Below are 26,604 nucleotides of genomic sequence, written 5' to 3' on the forward strand. Positions count from 1 at the left end.
ATTCCCTGGCTCTCTGTCCGCCCATCTCCTTTCTCCAAATTCTGGCTGTTCCTTCTGTCCATCTGTCCCCCCAGGCAGGCCACCACCTTGCAGGCCCCAGCTCATGCTGACGTCAGTCCAACTACTGAGTCTCTGTGCATCCAGGGTGCCCTCTGTCCAGTGGGACGCGTCTCTAAGCCACACCCACTGGCCCTGTAGCATTCTAGAATGAAATGCCCAGGGTTCAAATCCTGGTTCTGCCACTCACAGCTGGTGACTTGGGCAAGTTACTCACCCTTCTCTACTTCTGTCTTTTCATCAGTAAAGTGGACATAATAATAAGATCTGCCCCGGAGGCTTGTTGGAAAGACCAAGTGAGCAGAGACATGGAAACATTTAGAACAGAACCAGGAGCATACTGATTCTCACCATGCTTTCTGAACTACTCTGTGCCAGGGGCTGCCCCCGCCCAGGGCCTGGGCAGGACAAGGGAAGGAGAGAGGTGGGCTGGAGGTGGGGTCTGTGGTGGAGGAGGGAGGGATGGCCACACCTCTGCTCTAGCCAGTGGCCGTCCTGTGTCCATGTGGGTCTGGCCTGGCCAGATCTTCAGATTGTTCTAGTAAAGTGGGAAATCCAGAGTGTTATTCAGTCTCTCGTTTTGCAAAGGCTAGTAGCTATCTTTTTTTTTTTTTTTTTTTTTTTTTAAATTTTGAATGCTCTGAGCATCCAGTGCAAGCCTTCTGCTGTCCCCCACTGCCTGGTGCTGTGGCACCCCCGGCCACGGCTCGGTCACTCCTGACAACTCATCTGGGCTCCAGGCGCCTGTCTTTGTGCTGCCTTCGTCTGGAGAGCGCACGGAAAAGGAGCCGAACAAAGGTGGTCACTGTTACTGCAGCAGCAGCGGTAGGGCCGCGGCAAGTGCCCTCCTGGGACTTTCCATCTGTCCCCTTCCTCCCCTGCCAGCGTCTCCCCTCCCCCCCCTCCAGCTCGTCCCAAGCCCGCCCGTCCCCAGCGCGGAGGCGGGCCAGTGGCAGAGTGGGTGAGTGGAGCAGGACGGTGCCCCGGGCTGCAACAGCTCCCCTCCCCTCCCCAGCCATGGGCCCCCCACCAGGTGAGGAGGGGAGGCCATGTGGGCGGGGCTCAGGTCAGCCCATCTTCCCCGCAGGGGCCTGCTCAGAGTTCAAGTTCAAGTTCAGGGTTCAGGGCCGGCCTGGGACCTCTCCTCTGCCCCGAGGGAGATCATTCACGCTTCCTCTAAGCCCTGCTGTAGCCCAGGCTGGAATTTGGATTTTGACCTGCAAGGAGCCTCTCTTAGCAGGCGGTGCCGGAGGGAGGGCCACTGCCGTTTTTTCAGACTCTGGCTGCGAGGGAAAAGGAGCCCAGTTTCTCCCTCCTCACAGCCACCTCTCTCTCCTTCTGCCTCAGACGCCACCGACAGGACCCAGGGCAGGTGGGCCCTGCATCCAGTGGAAGGTAAGACTCCCTACTCCCAGCCCCCCAAACTGATACCCATTCTGCAAACTGGGGAAGCTGGTCTGGGGACCGGAGGCAATGCTGGCAGGAAGGACGGGCTGAGGGGTGCACAGCTCCCCTCCTTGGGAGAGGGCTTGTCGAGGCAAACGGAGTGTGTTTGGGGGGGGTGGGTACAGCCGGCGCACCGGGCAGGCGCACCGGGCAGGCGCACCGGGCAGGCGAGGCTCGCGGCTCCTCCACTCAACCGAGTTCCGGGACGTGGAGCGATCATTTCACCTCACTTAGCCTCCGGTTCCTTATCTGTCAAATGAGAGCGTGAACCTCAGCACAGCCCAGGCCACAGGTGTGGCGGACTCACGAGGACCCAAGAGATAAGCAGGTGAAAAATACCTACAAAGAACAACAAAACCCTGGGGGATGTGTAACTGCCATGCAAAGCAAATATGCCAGGCACGTGCTGAGAACCTCACATCCTGGGCCTGGTCTGGCTGGCCCCGCCACTGTAACTCACAGACAGAGGCTGAGAGCCATTGAGAAACGTGCCCAAGCTTGCACAGATAGTGAGGAGGCAAAGCTGAGACCCAACTCCCACGGCCGGCCGTGAGCTTAGACACAAGGTCTGGTTTTCAAATGATATCTTGATGACCGATTCCGGGGAAGCAGCTGAGAGAGATGCCCTCCTCCAAAGGGCATCCTGAGGATATGACTTTGGCAGTGGCGGGGTTTGGGGGTGGGTTTCACAATCGCAGGCTGAGAAAATTCCACATTTGTTTGCTATACAAGTGTTTACTGAGTGCCTGCTTTGAGGACACGATGTGAGCGAGACAGGGTCCCTGCCTTCGCGGAGCTTACAGTAGAGTGGGAACGGGAGGTAATGAGAGAATCGTACAAATCAAATGTCCTGCTTGATTCAACGGTTATGGGAAGTCATGTTTGCAGTGATGGCAAATCATTTAGGGATCCAACTTAGATTGAAGCCAAGAGAAGACTCCTCTGGGGCTGTGACAGTAGGGTGCCATCTGAAGGATGAGTAGGAGTTCGTCAAGCCAAGAGTGCAGGGAAGAGCATTCCAGGGTGGGATGGGCAGAATGGCAAAGACCCTGAGGCAGAACTAGTGCTCAGGGATAGAAGTAAGAGCAGGGTGAGATGGGGCTGGGGCCACAGCAGAGCACATCAACAGGCGCTGATTCTTTGAGCAGGAAAAGGAACTGATCTGATTTATGTTCAAAGATCTCTCTGACTTCCATGTAAGGGGAGTGGATTCCAAGGAAGCAAGAGTGTCATCGGGAAGGCAAGATGGGAGATTCTTCCAGTGACGGTGGCTTGAATGAAAGCAATAAAAGTAAAGGTGAGGGGAAATGGATAGATTGCAGCTCTGCTTTAGAAGTAGAACAGAATGGAATTAGAGGTCAATAGATTCCGGGAGTTGAGCAAGAGACACTATAATGTCTTTGATGGTATGTTTGCGAGCCCTGGCATCCTTTGTGCTTAGACATAGTGGCCAGCACGTAGGAGGTGCTCACAGACCACTGGATGAGTGAATGAATGAATGAATGAATGAATGCAAGACCTAAGGATGCCTCTCGGGTTTCTGGCCCGAGCAGCAGGGTGGATGAAGTTCCCATTTAGTGAGATGGGAAGGACTGACAGCTCTTGAAGACTGCGGTCTCTGAGTTGGATGTATTACGTTTGAGATGCCGACCGGGCATCCGTGAGAGATTCCACGCCGGCATTTGGATGGACAGGTCTGGGGCTCAGAAGGTGTTCTTGTGACATCTATTCTCTCTAGGAATCAAGAGACAAGGTCGTCACTGAAGGGGGGAGGCGGGGGGAGGAGAAACCTCACCTGGCTCCCTTGTACTCACACCTGTTAACCTCCTGAGCCAGACCCTACCGTGCCCATTGTTTCCTTTCTAATGACCGGAGAGGTGGCTCTTTCTAACAGGCTGGGGAGAGTCCCAGCCTCTGCTTCAGCTCAGAGACCCCTGGAATCTGTCCTCTGGCCCTTTTTTCTAGAGACCCGTTCCTAATGAACCACATAGCATCAGCTGCTTGAGCAGGCCAGAGGTGGTCCTCCTTCGGCCCTCGCTTCTGCAGTTTTAGGCTCTGACGGCTCCGCTCAGCCTGACAGAACTGACCCCCTCCCTCTGATTGGGCTCCCTCTACCACCAGCCTCTCTGAGCATCTTGGACTTGAGCCAAAGGCCAGGCTTGTGGCTGAGGAAGGAGGCAGTTACCTCCACAAAGGAGTGGAAGGAAAGGGTGTGAGTGTCTGCCGGCCCAGGAGGTGCGGCCTGTGCAGGCCCTTGTTGTCACCTCTGGAATTTTCCCTGCCAAGGGCGCACGTGCTGAGCAGTGGTTAGGAACTTGCAGGTCAAGCCCCGGTTGGAAGCCCCGGTTCAGTCATTTACCAGTGGCGTGACCTTGGGGCTCCAGCTTGGGCTTTGTTTTCCCCACCTGTTCAATGGGGTTAACCAGAGACCTGACCTCTTAGGGGTGCGGTGTGCTTAAAGTGAGAGTCACACACGTAGGGGCCAGGGTCTGCATGACCACAAAGTCCATGCTCTTTTTCTTTTTTCCTTTAATGGTTTTACAAGAAGGATGGAGTCAGACCAAGTATTCTGGACCTGATCACGTTCTATAACGAACTCAATTAATGCTTTTAGCAAAACTGTGACATAGGTCTGAGTAATATCCCCATTTTATAGATGGGAAAACTGAGCCTCAGAGAGCTTATTTGCCCAAGATCACGGAGCTAGTAAGAGGTAGAGCTGGGATTTGAACCGGGCAATGCAGTTCTAACATCTTTACACTTGATCGCAGTGTATCTATTTCCTGGGGAGTTTTTGCCTATAATTAAAATTTGTAATTAGATGGTCATTGTCATCTTTAGCCAGTGCAGAGTCCTTCCCTGGTTTCTCCCTCTGTCTCTTTCATTTTCTGTCCCTGCTAACGTGTTTGCTGTTCTTCAGCAAATAGGCCTGCATCCTGGCAAAATAGTTGGTACTATTTTCTGTCTCAGAATGTATTTAATATACACATAGGGTTTTATGCTGTAAATCTTTTTCCGCTTGTTCCTTTTCCTTCCATCATGAAATGTTTCAGATGCACACATGTTGTAGAGAATACTGTAGCCCCGCCAGTGCACACACACACAGGAGATGGCCTCAGAAACCGAACGCAGGGAATACAGTCAGAGCCCTCACCCTGCTGTGGATACACTTCCCCATCCTTGCCTCGCACTGGGGAAAATTTCCACATCTGCTCTGGCAAATTATGTAAGCGGCTGAAAGGAAAGGGGTGAACAGCCATCTCTGCTTGCTGAGTTTCCTGTGTTCTTTGGCCAATTGGCAACTGCAAGGGTAGGGTGTTCTTGCAAACAGGGCCGTTGTTACAACGCCCGCTTTACCTAGACGCCTGTCAACCCTGGCCTCCCACAGGGGAGGGTCCCTCCCAGGAGGTGAAGCCCTCCCGGGACAGTGCAACGGGTGGCTCTGGGCACACAAGGAGCTGCAAGGGGCTGAGTGAGATCTCTCGAGGATGGGGGGCCACATCCACAGTAATCACCACTTTGTCCTCCGTGCCTAGCACAGAGCCTGGCACACAGCTGGTGCCTAATAAATGTTTGTGGAAAAGAAACAGAGGGAGGGAAGGACTGAAGGAGGGGAGGAGAGAAAGAAGGAGAGAAGGGCAGGAGGAAGGGAGGAAAAAGAGACACCCCAGCTAGTATTGGATAACAATGAGCTTCGGTTCAGGACCTGGGTTCAAATCCCACCTCTGGCACTTAGTGTGACCCAGAGGTCAGTGGCACAGCCAGGCCCTGAACCCAGCTCACTGTCACTTCTTGGTGGCTCCATTTCCCACCTGTAAAATGGAGGTGTAATGTGTTTGTCTCACTGGGCTGACGAGGATGAGATAAGAGGACCAACGTAAAGTGAGCTCCAGGCCTGGCACTTCAATAAATAGTGCTCACTAAGCTTTAGAGGTGATCCCTGTTATGGTGACAGCGTGACTTTACTGAACAAGGGCACGTGGAGGGCTCCGCCTGGGAGCACGTGGCCAAGGCAGCAGCACTTGGGTTCCACAGTTTCTCTGGTCCGTTGTCTGAGCTCCTATTCCCACCCTGAAGACACAGTCAGTCCCTCCTGGGTGCCGGCAGGGGCCCCCCCTCCCTGGGACTCAGGAAGAGCCTGGAGTTGGTGCCAGCCTGCCCGGAGCTGGTGATGAATGACTTGTTTATCTGCTCCCGCCCCTCTCGGTGCCTGGCAGGCAGAGGCCTGGAAGGGGCGGCTGGGAGCTGGGCTGGACACGGGGGAGGGCTGGCTCACCAGTCTTTCTGCTGCCCCTCTTCCTTCCTTCCTCCCCTTCCTCCCTTTCAGACCTGTGGGGTTCTGGAACAAGCTGCCCCACTCCCCAGTTCAGCATCAATCTCCGCCTTAAGCTGCTTCCTCCACTCCTAGTCCTCATCTTCCCCAAGTCCCCTGTTTTGGAAGCAGCAAAGTACTTCAAAATACTTCAGAGCAGTTGAACTGTTTGAAAATGCAGGCTCTGAACCCTCCTACACTGTTGGTGGGAATGTAAACTGGTGCAGCCACTATGGAGAACAGTATGGAGGGTCCCCAAAAAACTAAAAATGGAGTTAGCATGTGATCCAGCAATCCCACTCCTGGGCATATATTCAGAGAAAACTCTAATTCGAAAAGATACATGCACCTCAGTGTTCATCGCAGCACTATTTACAATAGCCAAGACATGGAAGCAACCTAATTGTCCATCAACAGAAGAATGGATAAGGAAGTGGTATATATATATATATATATATATATATAGAATGGAATACTACTCAGCCATAAAAAAGAATGAAATAATGCCATTTGCAGCAACATGGATGGACCTAGAGATTATCATACTAAGTGAAGTAAGTCAGAGAAAGACAAACATCATATGACATCACTTATATGTGGTATCTAAAAAAATGATACAAATGAACTTATATACAAAACAGAAATAGACTCACAGACATAGAAAACAAACATACGGTTACCAAAGGGGAAAGAGAAGAGATAAATTAGGAGTTTGGGATTAACAGATACACACTACTATATATGAAATAGATAAACAACAAGGACCTACTGTATAGCACAGGGAAGTATATTCAATATCTTGTAATGACCTCTAATGGAAAAGAATCTGAAAAAGGATATATATATATATGAATATATATACTCATATGAATCACTTTGCTGTATACCAGAAACTAACACAATATTGTAAATCAACTATACTTTAATAATTTTTTAAAAATCATGGCAAAAAAAAAAAAAGAAAGAAAATGCAGGCTCTGAAATCAGACAGATCTGGATTTGAGTCCTGCCTTGGGCACTCAGTCATGTGACATCACTTCCTTGCCTGTGGAGTAGCAATAAGAACACTCCCTACCTAACAGGCGCTTCACCCCTGAGTCAGCCTTAAGGATCATCTACCCTGTCCTCCTCAAGCCTCCAGAATCAGCCTCCTGGTTAGACCCTCATTTATGAACCTCTACTTCCACCCTAGGGAGGGCCTCCAGCACCAGTCTTCCCTTCCCACTTTCTCCCTGCAAGTTCTCTGGTTCATTTAGGTTATTACCATCCCATTGGACAGATGACAACGATCATAAAACCTAGGCATGACTGAGGCAGGGAAGGCTGAGGGGTGATCTGAGGTAGAATTGGGGCTTCCACTACGCACTCCTGCATTCGAGCGGGGTAAGTGAGTTGGGTTTGCCTGATACTGGCAAGTCTATATTCCCTCTTTCCCGCCTTCTCTTGTCCTTTCATCTTTGGATGAGAGCTATGGATCAGTGATTGCTTGAGTCTTCTCACAGTTCTGAGAAGCTGTGAGCATCCTCTCAACAGAAGAGCAAGGCTCGGCCCCAGTATACTGTACTCGGCGTGGGAAGGGACGTTAAAAGTTATTGAGCGCCCCCCTGAGGCATCTTCTCTAAGTGACTGTCCAATCTTCTAGGGCCCAAAGGCAGTGGGTCTCAACCCAGGGGACACTTGTGGCTCTCACAACTGTGGGAAGGGTGCTACTGGCATCTAGTGGGTAGCTACCAGGGATGCCGCTAAACATCCTACAATGCACAAGACAGCTCTCTATAACGAAGAATTATGTGAGCCAAAATGCCAATAGTATTGCAGGTGAAAAACTCTGCTTTAAGAACAAGGAACATCCCGCCCAGGTGACCAGGCCATTCTGTCTTTGAGCAGCTCTGATTAGAAGCAGGAAACTATCCCCAGTTCTCCCCCTCTCTCGTTTACCCTGTTAATTAATCTCCAGGTCCTACCTATTCTAACCCAAATTATTTCTCTAATGCACTTTCTCTCACCCTCCATATACTTCCTCTCAAGTCTGGGTCATTTCAAAATACCCTTCCCACCCACCTTTTTTGCTTCCAGTCAAGCCTCTCCTGCCCTGCACCACCTCCACCACCTTGTTCAAAATTCTTCAGTAGCATTTCTTAACCTAGAGCAGAGGGGTGCCACAGAGGCATTGCTGCCTACCGGGAGATGTTCTGAAAATTTATCGGATATTTTTGGTTGCCACAATGACTTGGGGTACCATGGCTGGGTGGAGACCAGAGGTGCTAGACGCCTTGAAATTCACAGAACTTCCCCAAGCAACTAGGACTTTCAGATGTCCCACCTGACCTTCATGCAGGCGAAAAACATGCTTATACTTATCCGAGAGTAGAACCAGTTTGCACAAAACACAAAGTGTTGGCTGTTTTTTTTTTATATTAAAAAAATAGCACAGGGAGCTATAATCAATATCTTATAACAACCTATAATGGAAAAGAATCTGAAAAAGAATATTTATCACTTTGCTATACACCTGAAACTAGCACAACATTGTAAATTAACTTTATTTCATTTAAAAAATGGTTTTAAAAAAATGTACCTGCTTTTTATTTTCACCAAGCTGTCTCTGATACTTCTCAGAGGGCTCTATCTTAAGTTAAAAGCATGGTATATCGTGGAGTTGTTTGGACTTCTTCATAACATTTAAAATCACAAAGTATTTTTCAGAAATTTAAACATCCTGGTGTTCCTCTGTAAATTCATGCTTTATTCTGTGCTTCTGGAATAGAATGGATTCCTATTTTCTTATTTCTCTTAAATTAAAAATTTATTCAGTATAATAGGTAAAATGATCTGACTGTCCCTTTGAGTCTTGCAGTGGAGTCAGATGGAACAGTTACATTTTGGATTATCCATCATTTTAATCATAAATTGCTTTTATTTCTCTTTTATAATAGAGTTAGAGCATTGTATTGATTTTTTGAAAATTATGTGTGTAGGTAGGTAACACTAACTATGAATTTCATTTCAGTTTTCAGTAAAAGGAATATTACAAAATATTTGTTATAAAAACAGAGGGTGGGGCTTCCCTGGTGGCGCAGTGGTTAAGAATCCACCTGCCAATGCAGGGGACATGGGTTTGAGCCCTGGTCTGGGAAGATCCCACATGCCGCAGAGCAACTAAGCCCATGAGCCACAATTACTGAGCCTGCGTTCTAGAGCCTGTGAGCCACAACTACTGAGCCCGTGTGCTACAGCTACCAAAGCCCACTCACCTAGAGCCCGCGCTCCGCAACAAGAGAAGCCACCGCAATGAGAAGCCCACGCACCGCAACGAAGAATAGACCCCGCTCGCCACAACTAGAGGAAGCCCGAGTGCAGCAACGAAGACTCAACGCAGTCAAAAATTAATTAAATAAATTTTAAAATGCTCAATTAAAACTTAAAATTAAAAACATAAAAACAGGGGATGATATCTGAAGATGATGACAACTGATGTTATCTTTGAAAATTACTGACCTTACAGAAACCTTTGAATGACATCAAAGGGCTGGTATAATGTCTTCATAGCATTATACGAGCCTCACGGCCCATCTCCCTCCTTCCAATCTTACTTAATACTCAGGCAAGAATCTGATGGTTCCTTAAGCATGACATGTTTTTTCACACCTCAATGTCTGTAGGTACTGTTGTCTTGGCCTGGAATGCTCTCTCATACCTGCTTATGCTGTGTAGGACTACCCACTCATTCTTCAAAACCCAGCTCATATGCTACCATCTGGATTTCTCCATGTAAAATTAGGTGGTCCTTACCTCATCGCACATTGTAGAAAATTAGTAATAGTAATAATAGCAGCTACAATTTACTGAGCACAGCAGTGCATGGCACTGTTCTTAACACTTCACAGGTACTAGCTCACAGCAGTCTATGAAATGTAAACTCTTATTGCCCCATGTTGCAGATGGGAATGCTAAGGTTTAGAGAAGTTAGGGAATTTGTCCAAGTTCTCAGGATCGGTAAATGGTGGAGCCAGCTTGATGACTCCTAAGCTTGAATCCTTAATACCTCTACCTCTATGTACCTCCACTGTATGAAACATCACGTTGTGTTATTATCTGAGTGGGCTTACCCCATTATTGGGGTGCACATCATAGAGGGCAGGACTGAGTTTTTCGTTCCTGAACCCCTAGAGGCTGACACTTCCAGACTGGAGCCATCTTAACACAGGAATAGGTCAAAGCCCAGATCGCTTAGAGTGAAAAAATTACCCTTGAGAATTGTATTAGTCTCCAATTGCTGCTGTAACAAATTACCACAAACTTAGTGGCTTAAAACAACACAAGTTCATTATCTTACAGTTCTGGGAGTCAGAAGTTCTCAAGGGGTCTTACTGCGCTAAAGTCAAGGTGAGAGTAGGGCTGACTTCCTTCTGGATGCTCTAGGGAAGAATCCATTACTTTGCTTTTTCTCGCTTCTAGAAGTCACCTGCATCCCTTGGCTCGTGGCCCCATTACTCCATTATCAAAGCCAGCAACATTAGGGCAAATCCTTCTCACACTCTCATCTCTCTGGTTCTCTCATCTAATCTCCTCTTCCACTTTTAGGGACCCTAGTGATTGCATTAGTCCTACTCAGATAAACTCCCTATTTAAAGGGACGCTGACTAGCAACCTTAATTACATCTGCAAATGTAATTGTCCTTTGTCATATAAGGTAACACATTCACAGGCTCTGGGGATTAGGATGTAAACATCTTTGAGGGGGACACGATTCTACCCACCACAGGAATCTCTTAAATTGCCCAAGGAAGTGCAATATACTGAGAAATACCTTAAGATACTGGTTCAAAACATGGATTCTGGAGCAAGATTATTAGCCTTCAAATCCCAGCTCTACCACTTGAACTGTGTTACCTTAGGCAAGTTAGTTAACTTCTCTGTGCCTCAATTTTGCCAGCTGTAAGATGGTATGATAACAACAGTGCCCACTTTGCAGGTTTATAAACACTTAGGATAATGCCTGGCATGTAGTAAGTACTATATAAGTGTTTATTAAATATATGCATTTTCATGGGCATATCCAGCAGTGAAACAAGATTGTATTGACTGGCTGAGCCTATGACAAAATTGCTGGCTTGACTTTCACCCAGCAGTGAGGTACCTGGGGAACAGAGACTGAGGCAGGTGTCTTGTTTTTCTCTCACTCCCGGATATGTGGAAGAGGGTGGTGAAACACCTGTACTACTTAAATTGTGTATTCTTCTTTGTATTTTGCCAAGTGAGTGGTTGGATTGGTAAACATTAACTGTAGATTTGACGTGACTTCCTTGTAAATGTTTGCTGAGTGAGTGAGTGGGTGGATACATCTGCCTTCCCGAGGTTGTCTCCTCCACGTGTGTCCTCTTGATCGGATGTCTCAAGGAGGCAGTCACGGAGAGGGTGAGAAGAGTGGCCCCGGGTCCTGGCATCTGACGCACATTTGCTCTTCCACAGGGGTGAGAGAGTTCATTCAGGACCATGGAGAGCAGCCCCAGCGGTCCTCAGCCCACGCGGTCAGATCCCCTGGAGGCATTTCCCCAGAGGACACTGGAACCAGGTGACATCGCAGTGCTGGTTCTGTACTTCCTCTTTGTCCTGGCCGTTGGACTATGGGTAAGCCAGGTCAGGGGGAGGGAAAGTGGCTGGGGCGGGGTGAGAGACTAGCTCAAGGTCATACAGTAATCAGAACTTTTATTATTTTTATTTCTGGCCGTGCCACATGGCATGTGGGTTCTTAGTTCCCAGACCAGGGATCGAACCCGTGCCTCCTTTAGTGGAAGCACAGAGTCCTAACCACCGCCAGGGAATTTCCTAATCAGAACTTTAATATTTAAAGAATGCATTGAGTATCAACTGTGTGTCAAGTACCGTGTTAGGCACTTTCACTCATGTTATCTCATGTAATTTGCACAGGTCGCTATGAAGAAGGTACTATTGCTATACCCCATTTTATAGATAAGAAAACTGAGGCTCAAAGAATTTAAGTTCCTTTTTCTGTTAGTAAGTTAGGAGAGCTGGGGTTAGAATCCATATCTCCTTCACTTTGAAACCCATGCTCTTTTAAAAAAAATTATTTAAAAAGTAGTTTTTCTTTTTAAAGGCAATGAAATAAAAACAACTTAAAATGACACACAGTGAAAAGTCTTACTACTACCTTTCCCTCCACAGGCAACCACTGTTATTAACTTTTTAGTTCATTAGTGTAGTGTATTCCAGAGTTTCTTTAGGTAAATCCAAGCAAATTTTAACGTGTATATTTCCCTCATTCTTAAATAGATGGTAGCTTATTATACATACTGTTTATTACTTTGATATGTTTCACTGATCAATGTCTCCTGGATATATTTTCATATCAGTATATGGAAGCTTCTGCATCTTCTTAAAAGTTGCCCAGTACTAACACACCATTGTAAAGCAATTATACTCCAATAAAGTTGTTAAAAAAAAAAAAAAAGTTGCCCAGTATTCCATAGATGATCATACTGCAATTTATTTAACCTGTTTCTTGCTGAGGGTCATTTAGATTGTTCCCCATCTCTTAACACTAAAATTTATGCTGTAATAAACAAGTCTTGGACACATTATTTTGGATGTATACAACTATAATGTAGGATAAATTCCCTGTAGTGGAATAGTCAGGTTAAAGGATATATGTATTTGTAATTATGATAGCTTGTGTCAAACTGCCCTCCTTAGGTGTAGTCCCAATCTGCACAAAATCAGTAAATGTATGAAAGTCACATTATCACATCCACAGCAACACTGCATTGTCAAACTTTTCCATTTTTGCCAAACTGACAGGGAAACACAATATCTCAATGTACTATCTTATAATGAGTGAGGCTAAAATAAACATCCTTACATATGTTTAAGAACCACTTGTTTCCTTTATGTGAAGTATGGTTTCATATTCTTTTTCCATTTTCATTAAGTTCTTGCTCTTATTCTTATCAATTTCTAGGAACGCTTTACATATTAAAGAGATAGTAACTTTGGGATAAAGGATAGTGCAGAGGAGGCGCTGCTATCTGATTTTCAGGTCAAATGACTTGAAAACTGTAGCCTACTGAGGTGTCCCCACTTCAGTTTGACTATTTGTAGATCATTTCTCTACTCTTACCCCTTAGCTTTCCCTCCTCCAGATCAATCAGGGGATAAAAGTGCTGGACATCCCAAAGACCATGGATCTGATATTGAGATGGGTGAGATGTTGTTAAGGGTCAGAGCTTTTATTTATTTATTTATTGTCGCACTGCACGGCTTGTGGGATCTTAGTTCCCTGACCAGGGATCAAACCTGGGGCCCCAGCAGTGAAAGTGCCGAGTCCTAACCACTGGACCGCCAGGGAGTTCCCAAGAGTCAGGGCTTTTGAGTCAGACAGGTTTGAGATCAGGATTAGGTGTAGGGGTAGAGTTAGGGTGAGGGTTAGAGGTCCTGGGAATCTATATTTTCACAAGAGAATTGGGAGACTCTGATGTATTACTGGTTTTTGAAGTCATGGATTTAGATGATCCCTTTTAGCACAAGGAGTTCTTTACTCTTGGAAAATACTTCCTGCGTCAGGGTTCAGCAGGAATGAGCCGTAGTGTCTGTTTTCTATAGTAAGATCATTTGCAGGGATGAAAAGGTATCATTTCATGTCATCTCCCATCCGGTAAGACTCCTCTCACCAACACCTGCACCCAGAGGCTGGGAGAAGTTTTAAACAACTTATCCAAGATCACAAATAGCTACTTAGTGGTTAAAATGTCTCTGTTAAAACACCTTTAATACCAGGAAGCTCACTCCTAAAGAGCTCTGAAATCAGGCTGACCTGGGTTTGCGTTCCCAGGCTTCTGCTCTGTAGAAATATGGCACTAGATATGTGATTTTACTTCCAAGCCGCAGTTTCTTCATCTGTTAAACTGGCCTGATGACATCAACCTCATAGGAGTTGGTGAGAATTAAAATGAGATGATGCTTCAAAATGCCTAGTATAGTGTCCGTCACATAGTACTGATACTCAATAAATGATATCCATTGTGAGCTATCTATAGCTCATTGCGGCTTGTCTATACAAGCCATGAGTCTAAAACTCAAATGCCTAGGGGGATCTAGTGGGTTATTATACATCTGTGAGGCAGGGAGTGGCAGGGGCTGTGTTGATCTGAAGAGTTTATGTCTCCTCTAAGGGCATTCAGATGAAAATCTTCTTAAAACAAAATATATTTGATCTAAAAAATAAACAAACTAGTGAATATAACAAAAAAGAAGTAGAATCACAGATATAGAGAACAAACTAGTGGTTACCAGTGGGGAGAGGGAAGGGGGGGAGTAGCAATACAGGGGTAGGGTATTAAGAGGTACAAACTATTATGCATAAAATAAGCTACAAGAATATATTGTACAGGGCTTCCCTGGTGGCACAGTGGTTAAGAATCCGCCTGTCAATGCAGGGGACACGGGTTCGATCCCTGCTCCGGGAAGATCCCACATGCCACAGAGCAACTAAGCCCACGAGCCACAACTACTGAAGCCCGCGTGCCACAACTACTGAAGCCCGCACGCCTAGAGCCCGTGCTCTGCAACAAGAGAAGCCACCGCAATGAGAAGCCCGCACACCGCGAAGAATAACCCCCGCTCGCCGCAACTAGAGAAAAGCCCGCGCACAGCAACAAAGACCCAACGCAGCCCCAAAAATTAATTAATTAATTAATTATTTTAAAAAAATAATGTATTGTACAATACAGGGAATATAGCCAATATTTTATAACAACTATAAATGTAGTATAACCTTTAAAAATTTTGAATCACCATATTGTATAGCTGTAAATTATGTAATATCACACATCAACTATACTTTATTTTTTTTTAATTATTTATTTATTTATATTTATTTTGGCTGCGGGGTCTTCATTGCGGCATGTGGGATCTTTTAGTTATGGAAGGCATGAGGGATCTAGTTCCCCAACCAGGGATTGAACCCTGGCCCCCTGCACTGGGAGCGCAGTCTTACTCACTGGACAACCAGGGAAGTCATTTTTTTTAAAGGACCTCAGAGTTTTGTACTTTTTTAAAAATTTCTAATTTTTATTTTTTGGCCGAGCCACGGGGCATGTGGGATCTTAGTTCCCTGACCTGGGATCAAACCCGTGCCCCCTGCAGTGAAATCGTGGAGTCTTAACCTCTGGACTGCCAGGGGAGTCCCTCAATCTTTTTTTAAATTATAGTTCCCTGGACTTCCCTGGCGGTCCAACGATTAGGACTCTGTGCTTTCACTGTCGAGGGCCCGGGTTCGATCCCTGGTTGGGGAACTAAGATCCCACAAACCACATGGCAAACAAACAAAAAAAAAAAGTGAAGTAAGATATTTCAGGCAAACAATGTCCATGGGAAGTATCGCTCAGGGACCCCTGCAAAAAAACCAAAAACAAACAAAAACCCAAAAACAAATAAACAAAAAAAACCCAAAATAAACTTGATGTCTGAGTCTGGCCTGCTGGACTCCCAGGTTATAATCTGTGGCCTAGACCATTTTGGGAGGTGTCTGATTGCTAACATTTCCCTCACCCACCCCTCTTCTTTGTTTCAGTCCACAGTGAAGACCAAAAGAGACACTGTGAAAGGCTATTTTCTAGCTGGAGGGGACATGGTGTGGTGGCCAGTAAGTAGTCTTTGGTTCAATTAAAATTACTTCTCAAGGACTCTTCAAGTGCTGATATTCTGTCTAAACTTTGCTCACTCAGGACTCTCTGGTTCCATGTTGTCTGGAAGTCACAGTCTAGACTAGAGAAGGCTTAGCTCCAACTCAAATTTGTTTGAACAAAAAGAATTCATCAGCTCACCTAAGGGAAAAACTTAGGGTTGGTCTGGTTTCAGGTATGGCAGAGTATAGGGGCCCAAGTGATAACTAGGACCTGGTTTCTCCCTCTGTTTATCCTATCTATCTACCTATCATCGATCTATCTATCTATCATTTATCTATCCATTATATATCTATCATCTATCTATTTCTATCTGCTTCTCTTCTTCTGGATGGGTGCTATTCCCAAACAGGCTCAACTTCATGTCAACAAGATGGCGGCCACTGCTCCAGACCTTTCATCCTCTCAAGTTCCAGCCTAGCAAAGGAAGAGCACCTGCCTCCATGGCAGTATCCCTGGAAAATATCCCATCTTTGATGGTGTCCCTTGCTCATCTCTGTGCCAGTCACTGTGACCAAGGTAGTTTGATGTGCTAACTGGCTCGTGATGTGCTAACTGGCTCAAGCCTGGGTCACACACTCAGTGCCTAAGCTGTGGGGCATGGAGCCTGCTCTGAGGCATGTGTGATGAGAAATGAGAGGGGCTAGACCCTGAAGGAAAACTGGAGAGCATGACTGGGACAAGGTGGAATGGGTGTTGAGAACATAAATAACAAATACAACAGACCAATTAGTATTTTCTTTTCAAGGGTAGCTAAAGACATTACTAAATACACACACGCACACACATGTGCACACACCACATACACATGCACACAGACCTCTGCTTCCTGGGCCCTGAGTAGGGGATCAGGAATAATAATTTTATTCATGATCTCCTAATATAAGTGTTAAATCTTTGAACTAAAAAGAGAGAAGATATCTCCCATTTGCAGGGAGTCCAAAAGATGTAGGATGTAAGATGCAGAGATAACAGGTATATAAGATTCTGGTCCATGAGCTGTCTAAAGACAATGACCATAGTGTCCTCAAAAGATACCAAAAATGAGCTCTGGATTATATATTCAACGAATTCATTTTAAAAATTCCCTGAGGAATATGTCCAGCAGTGTGCCAAACACAGGAGACATTAGTGAGCTCGTCTTCACCCTCAAGGAGCTTGTCATCTAGTGCGGTGTTTCCCAAAATATAAGTAACATGTGCCCCACGATTTTTCAGTTGTGCACAGACACAGCATTAAATAACATCAAAGTACTTAATGAGAACATTATTCCCTTTCCTATTCTCTGTCAATCCTCCTGGTTACATAAAATAAAAAGTCAAAGTTTGGTACTAATATGGTTTGACCAACCTTCCAGCACTGGCTAATCTCTGTGTTTAAAAGAGAATGCAGGGGCTTCCCTGGTGGCACAGTGGTTGAGAATCTGCCTGCCAATGCAGGGGATCCCTGGTCCGGGAAGATCCCACATGCCGCGGAGCAACTAAGCCCGCGCACCACAACTACTGAGCCTGCGCTCTAGAGTCTGTGAGCCACAACTACTGAGCCCACGTACCGCAACTACTGAAGCCCACGCACCTAGAGCCCGTGCTCCATAATGAGAGAAGCCACCGCAATGAGAAGCCCGCTCACTGCAATGAAGAGTAGCCCCCGCTCGCCGCAACTAGAGAAAGCCCGTGCGCAGCAATGAAGACCCAACGCAGCCAAAAATAAATAAAATAAAATAAAAATAAAAGAGAATGCAAGCCTCAGGCTAAGTGAATTTGGTTGTCCAGAGAACCTAGCTAGAATTTAATAATTTTATTTTCATTTTATTTGTATGGTTCTCTTCTATGTAGAGCAAGTGATACTGATTTTCTACTTAAGGCTGTGGATACATACATACATATATATATATATGTATATGTATGCATGTACTATTATATTACTAATATATAGTATTAATATATAATACATTGATTAAATAATATGTGATTCATATATATGAGTTAAAGAAGAACATAAGGTAAAATATTAAGTAAATAGCAGTGCAGATGCAGTGAACTTAGAGAAGCCTACAAAGGAAATATTCAGTGACAGTTTTAAGAAATCCTGGTCTAGTGGTCTCTATGATGAGTGATGCTGAGTTCCTAAAATTCAGTAGGAATACAGCAGCCCACCTAAGTATGCCTGCTTTTGCATGTCACTTCTGGGACCATTTCTCTGCTCATATTCCTTGGATGACCCTTCCCCAGGTCAAGAAGCAAAGGGAAATTTTGGAGCTTTTTTTGCCTTCTTCACCTAAGGAGAATGATGTCAATGTGAAGGAGATGTGGTTAAGAGTATGGGCTTTGGCTTGATAAAATGTTAACATCTATAGAAAATCAATACTAGTTCTGATACGAATTGGTTCTAGAGGTTTATGTGGTGTCTCACAGCCTTGGCCCACCTAAACACTGTCCAGGGGGCAGGTGCCTTTGTGCATATCCCATCATTTCATTCCAAGTAGCAGATGTCTATCGCTGGTAAACAGAGTCTGATAGCACTAAACATTTGAATCACATTATGAACTGCTCTAGTCCACAAAGCAACCTTCTGATTATAGTTTGGCTTCTCACGTAGCTTATCTACATGGAGAGACTGTAGAGGCTAGACAATTTGAATATCTGGCTGCATACCCAGTTGTAAGTCTCAACTGGAAATCAATTAGCTTTCTGCTTTTATGTGTAAATCTTAGGAGTTTTGTTAATCCAGGTCTGCCCCTGATTAATAAATCCATTTTCTCTGTAATGACTAAGTAAAAAAAAAAAAAAGAGAGAGAGAGAGAGAGAGAGAATAGGCTTTGGAACAAGTACATTAGTTAGCTGTTGTTGCCTAACAAACCACCTACAAATTTAGTGGCTTAAAACAGCTACAGTGTATTATTTCTAATGATTGCATGGTTTGAGTGGGTGGTTCCTCCCCTGCTCTTTTAGAGTCACTCATGGAGCTGCGTTTAGCTGGTGGCTGGGAAGGGTTGGAAGTCCAAGATGGCCTCATCACAGATCTGGGGCTGTGGCAGGAGCTAGACTAGCTAGAAGGCTAGGACTTCACTCTCTCTCTATGCCTCTCATCATTTAATGGCCCGGCCCAAGGTTTTTTACAAGGCATCTGATTCCAAGGGCAAAAATGAAAGCTGCCGGGCTGTTGTGTGTTGGCCTGGAAGTCACACAGTGTCACTTTCACCACATTATATTGATCAAAATAAGCCACAGGCCAGCGCAGATTCTTTATGGGAAGAGTGGAAAACCAGAGGAGCACGCAGAGCGGTGTCATTGGGAATGGCAGAATAAAGATTTTTGAAATCTCCTCCTGCATAAAAGCAATGAGAACAGTGGCAAAATGGTCAAAATCAACTTTTTCAGAACTCTGGAAATTGACCTAATGCTAGTAACCATCCAGGGAGATTTAATTCAAGAAATACAGCTGAATCTCAATAAGAACAGGAAGTTTTGTGGTGTTTTACCTGGCTCTATTCTCATTCTGTTCTCTTCAGCTCTGCAGTAGTCTTGAAGGCCACTGGTTAGAACAGGATTGGATCTCTTTCAAAGTCCCATTCTCATATTATTGTCAGTATTTTACCCATCTTGCAGTTCCCTGGAAAGCTTCCCTTGCACAACTTGTCTTTATTTGATCTGACTCAGTGATCATCCAGTGTGAGCAGCCCTTTACCCAGAGGCATTAGTTTAAAAAAAATCAGTGGCAATTGTTTGACATTGTAGCTGCCTGAGCTAGCAATAAGGGAATTAAAATGGCACACTAGATAGTATCTATTTAACATAAATAGTAATACCCCCTAAACTGAACTACAGACTCAACACCATTCCTATCAAAATTCCAGCTGCATCCCCGCCTCTTTTTTTGCAGAAATTGACAAGCCAATCCTAAAATTCAGATGGAAATACAAGGGACCCAGAATAGCCAAAACAATTCTGAAAAGGAAGAAAAAAGTTGGAGGACTTATACTTCCTGATTTCAAAACTTACTACAAAGCTCCAGTAATCAGGAGAGTGTGATACTGGTATAAGGACAGATCAATGGAATAGAATCAGATGAAAACCAGAGACCAGAAAGTCAATGGGAGGCACAACAGTCCTCTCACAGATAGCTCCCTCTCTGTCTCTTTCTCCCTCCTTCCCTCACCTATCTCTATCTCTATCTGTCTCCATCTCGCTCTGTCCTCTCTTGATCTGCCTTTCTCTGCAAGTCTACCTCATTCTCCTCTCTCTCAGCAGAGTGGCAGTGATGAGTGCATAGCTGAACATGCTACTCACTGCCCCCCCCATCCCCTTACTACACACACACCTCCCTGGGTTACACACCCCCAGTCTAAGGGACCAGCAAATATGGTTCCCCAGTTCCAGATTCCCAGGAGAGAGAATGTAATTGGCCCAGCTTGGGCCAGGTGCCCAGGCCTGTCTCATGCAATCAGCTGAGACCAAGGATTGGGGTCATCAAGTACCATCTTGGCCACTTAGATTTCTACTAGAAGGAGGGCTCTCTTCTTTGCTAAGTCAGAAGCAGAGCTGGGGAATAACACAGGCTTCATGATTCTCATCCTGAAGCACTTTCTACAACACCTGTCATCCTCCCTCCCCCCCAGGGATGCTGCATACAGTTGTTCAAGTTGTGCACTGCACAACCCTAGAAGGGACACAATTCACATCTTAGGCATCATAGATATGTGTATTTGATATGCCAGTTTTCTAAAGGTGGAAGTAAAATAGTCTTAGGGAAGAAGAGACTTCTAATTTTTAAAAAGTTGCTTAGATGGGCTAGGGATGGCCCTGCTTTCTCCACTTCTCCTTTTGTCTTGGTCTCTTTGGCGAATGGGAAGAACTGGTGGTGGGAAGAAGCTACACCAGACCTTGGCTCCAAGATCTGATCTATCATCTCCCCACAGGTGGGTGCATCCTTGTTTGCCAGCAATGTTGGAAGTGGACATTTCATTGGCCTGGCAGGGTCAGGTGCTGCTGCGGGCCTTTCTGTAACTGCTTATGAATTTAATGTACGTATGTTACCAGGGCATGGACGGCCCACCCTCTACCCAGTAGGTAGATCCCGGGGGGCAGTTGTATGCATGCTCTGCTCTTTCAAAAATAGAGTGGTGCTTTATGAAAAAACAAACAGGAATCATCAAGGGCACCCCTAGTTAACAAAAATCAGTTTGATCTGCAAGTCCCAGGCCTCCCTGTGTTTGCTTGATGGGAGCCCATAAGGCAAATATATGTGTGAAGAAGGCTCAGAATCTCTCCCGTGTGGATGCAGAAGATAGGTTTTGTGGGACTGGAGGGTGTTTCTGTGTATTAGATATCAATTGCCCATGACGAAACTTTGTGGTTCAGTGGTTCTTGATCTTTCGCCACCCCACATATACCCAAGAGATAAGACACACTCTTCTATGTAGCAGGATGATTTTCACTTAGTGGGAAGGGATGCACTTATTAATAGTGATCTTCATCTTCATAATGGCTCACATTTTTAAAGCACTTACTCTGTGCCACAGACTTAAGTACACCACATACATCATCATATTACAGGATTCAATTACAGACTAGAACCAGACTGCCTGGGTTCACATCTGGGCTCTAAAATTTATAAGCTGTGTGACCTTGGGCAAGTTACTAGATCTCTCTGAGCCTCATGTATAAAACAGAGATCATGATGGTACCTGCCATATCGAGTCATTGAGAGGATTAAATGAATTCATGCTTATAAAGTGTGCACAGGAATGCCTGGTGTATCGTAAGTGCTCAGTAAGCATCATCTCACTGATTTCCTTCCAACAGCCCAGTGGGGGCAGTTACTCCCATTTCACAGGTGAGAAAAATGAGTCTCAGAGACCTGTGTAAACTCTTCCAGCATCACCAGCTACTCATCAGCGTGGCCTGCCTGAACTCACAGGCTTGATTTAACCCCAGCCCAAGGAGGGGAGGGAACACAAGGGGACAAAGGGGGTCACGCAAGGTTTAGGGCACACAACACTGGGAGCCACGAAGAGCTTCTAGTTCCATTCCGCCCCACTTCATCCCTGTGTCCTATTTAAACATGAAAATGTGACAGCCCAGGGAGGGTGAGCTACTCAGTAAGTAAGAGATGGAACCAGAGGCAGATGAGGCCGGGTTCCATCTGGACACAGGGAAATCCATATTGGCACCGCAATGTGGGCGGGAGCTGAATCCTGATTCTGCTTTCTCCGGCAGGGCTTATTTTCCGTGCTGATGTTGGCCTGGATCTTCCTCCCTATCTACATCGCTGGTCAGGTGAGTCTGAGGGGGGTTGGGGTGCCATGGAATAGGGAGACCCTTTGGGAGGGTCAGCTTTGCATTCCCTCCCTCCCACCAGCATCCTTCCCTCCCTCCTGCCTGTGGACATCCATTATACCAGCGGTCCCCAAACTTTTTTTTTTTAATATTTATTTATTTATTTATTTTTGGCTGCATTGGGTCTTCGATGCTGTGCACAGGCTTTTCTCCAGCTGCGGCGAGCGGGGCCACTCTCCGTTGCAGTGAGTTTGGCACCAGGGACTGGTTTCGTGGAAGGCAGTTTTTCCACGGAAGGGGGCATGGTGGGGATGGTGCAGGCGATAACGTGAGCGATGGTTCAGGCAGTAATGCGAGCAATGGTCCAGGAGGTAATGCGAGCGATGGGGAGCCATGCGGAGAGGCAGATGAAGCTACGCTGGGTCGGCCGCTGCTCACCTCCTGCTGTGCGGCCCGGTTCCTAATGGGCCTCGGACCGGTACTGGTCTGTGGCCCGGGGGTTGGGGGCCTCTGCGTTAGTCCCTAAGAGGTCCCAGCATTAGTGGGATGATGCACAGCTGAGACAATTAGGGACCCTGTCCTTAGCATTTCCCACCTGGTAATGGACATCAGAGATACATGGGGGGCAGGGGCTTTCGGAAGCTGGAAGAAACGTAGGCTCAAAAAATTTTTTTAAATGCCAAAACACAAATGTAAAAATCACAGTCTTTTCTAAATGTTTAAGCCACAACAGATTACTGCTTTTAACATACACACACACACACACACACACACACACGATTCAGTGATTTTTTTTCTTCCTTTGCACCCAAAACCGTAATAATTGAGTTATTTCTGGCTGATGTGATATGTCAAAATTTTTGTTACAAAATAATGCTGCTTTAGACTTTTTGAAAAAAAAAGTAGTTAAAAAAATCACTTCTAGGGACTTCCCTGGCAGTCCAGTGGTTAAGACTCCGTGCTTCCAATGCAGGGGGCGCAGGTTCGATCCCTGGTGGGGGAACTAGGATTTCACATGCTGTGCAGTGCAGCCAAAAAATAAAATAAAAAAATAAACTTAAAAATCACCTGTGATCTTACTGACAGCTTTCTGTCATTCATACCATCTAGACTTAATTCTGTTTTAGACATTCTACTACACAGGGCAAGATCATACAATATCATAGTGTTATTCATCAAGCAATAACTGATTTTAACTTTTTATTACAGAAATTTAAAAAAATACACAAAGTAGAAAGAACTACTTAATGATCAGAGAAACCATTGGAAAAAAAAATCACTCTGTACCAGAAGTAGTGCAATCTTATGCAAAGGGCAGTGATGTAGGGATAAATAACCTCACTTGGAGATAATACTGAGCCTAAAAGCACGGTTTTTGGTGACCGGGGGCCTGGGTCTGCCCATACCCGCCTGTGATTAGCTCCCACATAGACAAAATCTCTGGGATAGAACAACACTGACTGCGACTGAGGATCTCTGGGCCAAAGCATCAGCAGATATTTCTTGAGCACCTAGTATAGGAAAGAGTAAAGGATGGTGGAGATGCAGGTTAATTCATAGGTAGGGTGGCCAGATGTTCTCAGCTGATGGTTTCCATTTTCTCTGGGAAGTAGAAGACAGTGTCATTTGCTGAATGAGGAAGGAATTTGTGTGGTCGAAGGTTAATAAGAGGCATGAAGAATTGAAATGACTTCTATAGTTTGTAATAGAAAAACCTGTGGGCAACCACAGTATCGCTCATTAGGGGACTGGGCATCTGTACTGCGGATATCATGCTGTGAAAAGGGCTGAAATTGACAGAGTTGTGCTGCTGTGAAAGAATCTCCAAGCTCTGTTGTTCAATAAAAAATTCCTGTGGCTCTAGACATTCTTTGGACAACATCTTATTCAGAGAGAAGATTAAGCCCATATTAGATAATAAATGCCAGAGTGCTGAAAAAAGATTAAAAGCTACCCAATCTATTTTTATTGGGCAATAAAATAAACACAGAGAAAAGTGGTAAAACACAAATGTGCAGCTTAACAAACTACTGTAAAATGAACACCCAGATCAAGACACAAAACAGGGACTTCCCCGGTGGTCCAGTGGTTAAGACTCCGTGCTTCCACTGCAGGGGGCACGGGTTCAATCTCAGGTCAGGGAAGTTCCACATGCTACATGGGGCGGCCAAAAAAAAAAGACACAAAATATAACACTCCCCCACATGCCTTTAGCAGATCACAATGCCTTCCTTTCACAGTGGCTTTCATTAGACTCACTTCCTTACTTTTCTTCACAGTTTTAATTGTGCATACCTAAACAGATGGTTTAATTGTACTTTTTTGGAATGAAATATACATGGAATTGGGGGGATTACATTCTTTCCTTGCATGTAGCTGGTGTGTTAATTTCCATTGCTATGTAGTATTCTGTAGTATGACTATACCCCAATATATTTGTCTATTCTTTTGTTCGTGGGCATTTAGGTTGTTCCTAATGTTGGCCTATGATAGACAACGCTGCTGTGAACATTTTTATACGTGTCCTGATGCACATAAACAAGGTTGCTCCTAATGTTAGCCTATGATGGACAATGCTGCTGTGAACATTTTTATATGTGTCCTGATGCATATAAACATGCATTTCTGGAGAAAATCTACCTATAAGTGGAATTTCTGGGTCATTGGATGTGTTTATCTGGCTTTACTAGGTATTGCCAAACTTTTTCCCAAAGTAGCTCTGTCAGTTTATTCTCTCACCAGCAGTGAATGCAAATCCCCTTTGCTCCATTGCTCCACATCCTTGCCAACACTTGGTATTTTCCAACTTTAAAATTCTTGCCAGTTTGGTGGGTGTGTTGTAATGTCTCACTGTGCTTTCCTTTTTTTTTTTTTTTTAAAAATATTTATTTATTTATTTATTTTATTTTTGGCTGCATCAGGTCTTAGTTGCGGCACGCGGGATCTTCATTGCAGCATGTGGGATCCTCTGGTGTGGTGCACGGGCTCCTCATTGCGACCTGTGGGCTCCTCTCTAGTTGTGGTGCACGGGCTCAGTAGTTGCAGCGCACGGGCTTGGTTGCCCCGTGCGGGCTTGGTTGCCCCACAACATGTGGGATCTTAGTTCCCCAACCAGGGGTCCCCTGCATTGGAAGGCGGATTCTTAACCACTGGATCACCAGGGAAGTCCCCCTCACTGTTCTTTCCATTGGCAATTCTGTTTATATATTTTCTGGCCATTTGGATTTTCTCTTTAGGGAAGTAACTTGTCTAGGACTTTTGCCAACTTTTCTATAATGTTATATAGCTTCTTCTTATTGATAGAAGCTCTTTATACATTCTGGAAACAAGCCCTTAGGGTGATTATATGTGTTGCAAATATCTTTTCCCCCCCTACTCTGTGGGACCCATCCTACTCTCTAACCACCAGTTTACTCCTGTCAGTTCATTCATTTATTTGTTCATTGAAGAAGCATTTATTTAGCTGAATGACAACTGCATTCCAGGCACTGGTCTAACAGTTCCTCATCCTCACCAGGTTCTCTACTTCCTCAGGCCATTACAGTGCTTTCCCCTCTTGTTGGAAAGTTTTCCTTTTCCTTTGTGGTTCGGTTAACTCCTATCATCTATCCAAATCCTACTTCAAGCAACTATTCCTCCAGGAAGCCCTTTCTGACCTCTCTGATTAGGTGAAGTCTCCTCCTTCATTGTGTTTGCCATAGTTGCCGTTTTGCATTTGCTTGTGTGATTATTAAATTAATACGCCTCTCCCATTAGACTGTGTGTTTTTCCCACTATACTTTCTCAACATCAGCAGCAGTAACATCTGGGGCAGGATGATTCTTTGTTGTGTGTTTTTATGCATGTGTGAGGGGTGGGGTAGTCTGTTCATTGTAGGATGTTTGCAACATCCCCGATCTCTATCCACTAGATGCCAATAGCACCCCCCAACTGTGGCAGCTGCAGTGTCTCCCGACATTGCCAAATGTCCCCTGGGGAGGTATGAAATCTCTTCCTTCCATTGAGAGCCACTGCCCTAGACTGTGTGTCTCTCCCATTAGACTGTAAGCTCCAGGAGGGCAAGAACTATCTCTGTTTTCTCCCAGTGTCTAGAATAGTGCCTGATACATAGTAGATATTTGAAAAATATTTGTTGAAATTACTCAGTAGCAGGGTCCATGATTTCAGAAGGAAGTGAAATGAAGGATGAGCTTACACCCAAAAGAAGAGGCACCAATTAGGGACTGAAAGTCTTGGTCAGGTCCCAAAGCCGGGGTCATCAGAGTCAGCAAACGAAAGGGTTGCATTGATGAAAATTTGGGGTATCGGAGGTGAATGGGGTCCTGGAGATGATGAGGTTTGGATGTTGGCCGGAGAAATGGGTTGCTGGAGTGGAAATGCCCATCTGTTGGGGTTAAACAAACTAAGACACTGTACAAGACGTCCCAGTGGGCGCTCCTCACTGTCCTTGAAACTGCTTCCAGACTCGGGGGAAGTCTGGAAAGAGGGGAAGACAGTGAAGGAGCTGAATTCTCATTGGCTGCTGGACAGTGTTCCCGGGAGGCTTGGGGTGGGCGGAAGCTGCTATGGCCGGATGGCATGGGTTTTCGAGGAAGAGGGAGGGGTTTTATATGAGGACCGAGTGTGGCTGTCTGGACATGATTCAAGGGAGAGTAAGAGAGATGCTGAAGTTCCCTCACTGCCCTCCACCCCCAGGAGATGAGGGGCCACCAGACCAAGGAACCTGGGCGGTCCTCCCTCAGGGCAGTCGTCATTGGCTGCATTTATTTCCTGTAAACATTCACCCAGCAACACTCAGCGGGTGGTTCCT

General features: G+C 45.4%; 1 protein-coding gene across 2 annotated transcripts in view; it reads left to right on the plus strand.

Annotated features, from left to right (window-relative positions):
• Positions 1–1,346: 1,346 nt before the first annotated feature.
• SLC5A11 (solute carrier family 5 member 11) overlaps positions 1,347–26,604 on the plus strand; it is a 53,347-nt gene continuing 28,089 nt past the window's right edge. For both annotated transcript variants that reach the window (XM_036825864.1, XM_036825865.1), the window contains exons 1-5: positions 1,347–1,452; positions 11,288–11,446; positions 15,405–15,476; positions 20,435–20,539; positions 21,735–21,794. In XM_036825864.1, coding sequence (XP_036681759.1) covers positions 11,312–11,446; positions 15,405–15,476; positions 20,435–20,539; positions 21,735–21,794 — 372 coding nt within the window. In that variant the 5' untranslated portion in view covers positions 1,347–1,452; positions 11,288–11,311. The remainder of the gene's footprint in view (positions 1,453–11,287; positions 11,447–15,404; positions 15,477–20,434; positions 20,540–21,734; positions 21,795–26,604) is intronic.

The sequence above is a fragment of the Balaenoptera musculus genome, chromosome 15 (genome assembly GCF_009873245.2).
Source record: "Balaenoptera musculus isolate JJ_BM4_2016_0621 chromosome 15, mBalMus1.pri.v3, whole genome shotgun sequence".
Classification (NCBI taxonomy): Eukaryota; Metazoa; Chordata; class Mammalia; order Artiodactyla; family Balaenopteridae; genus Balaenoptera; species Balaenoptera musculus.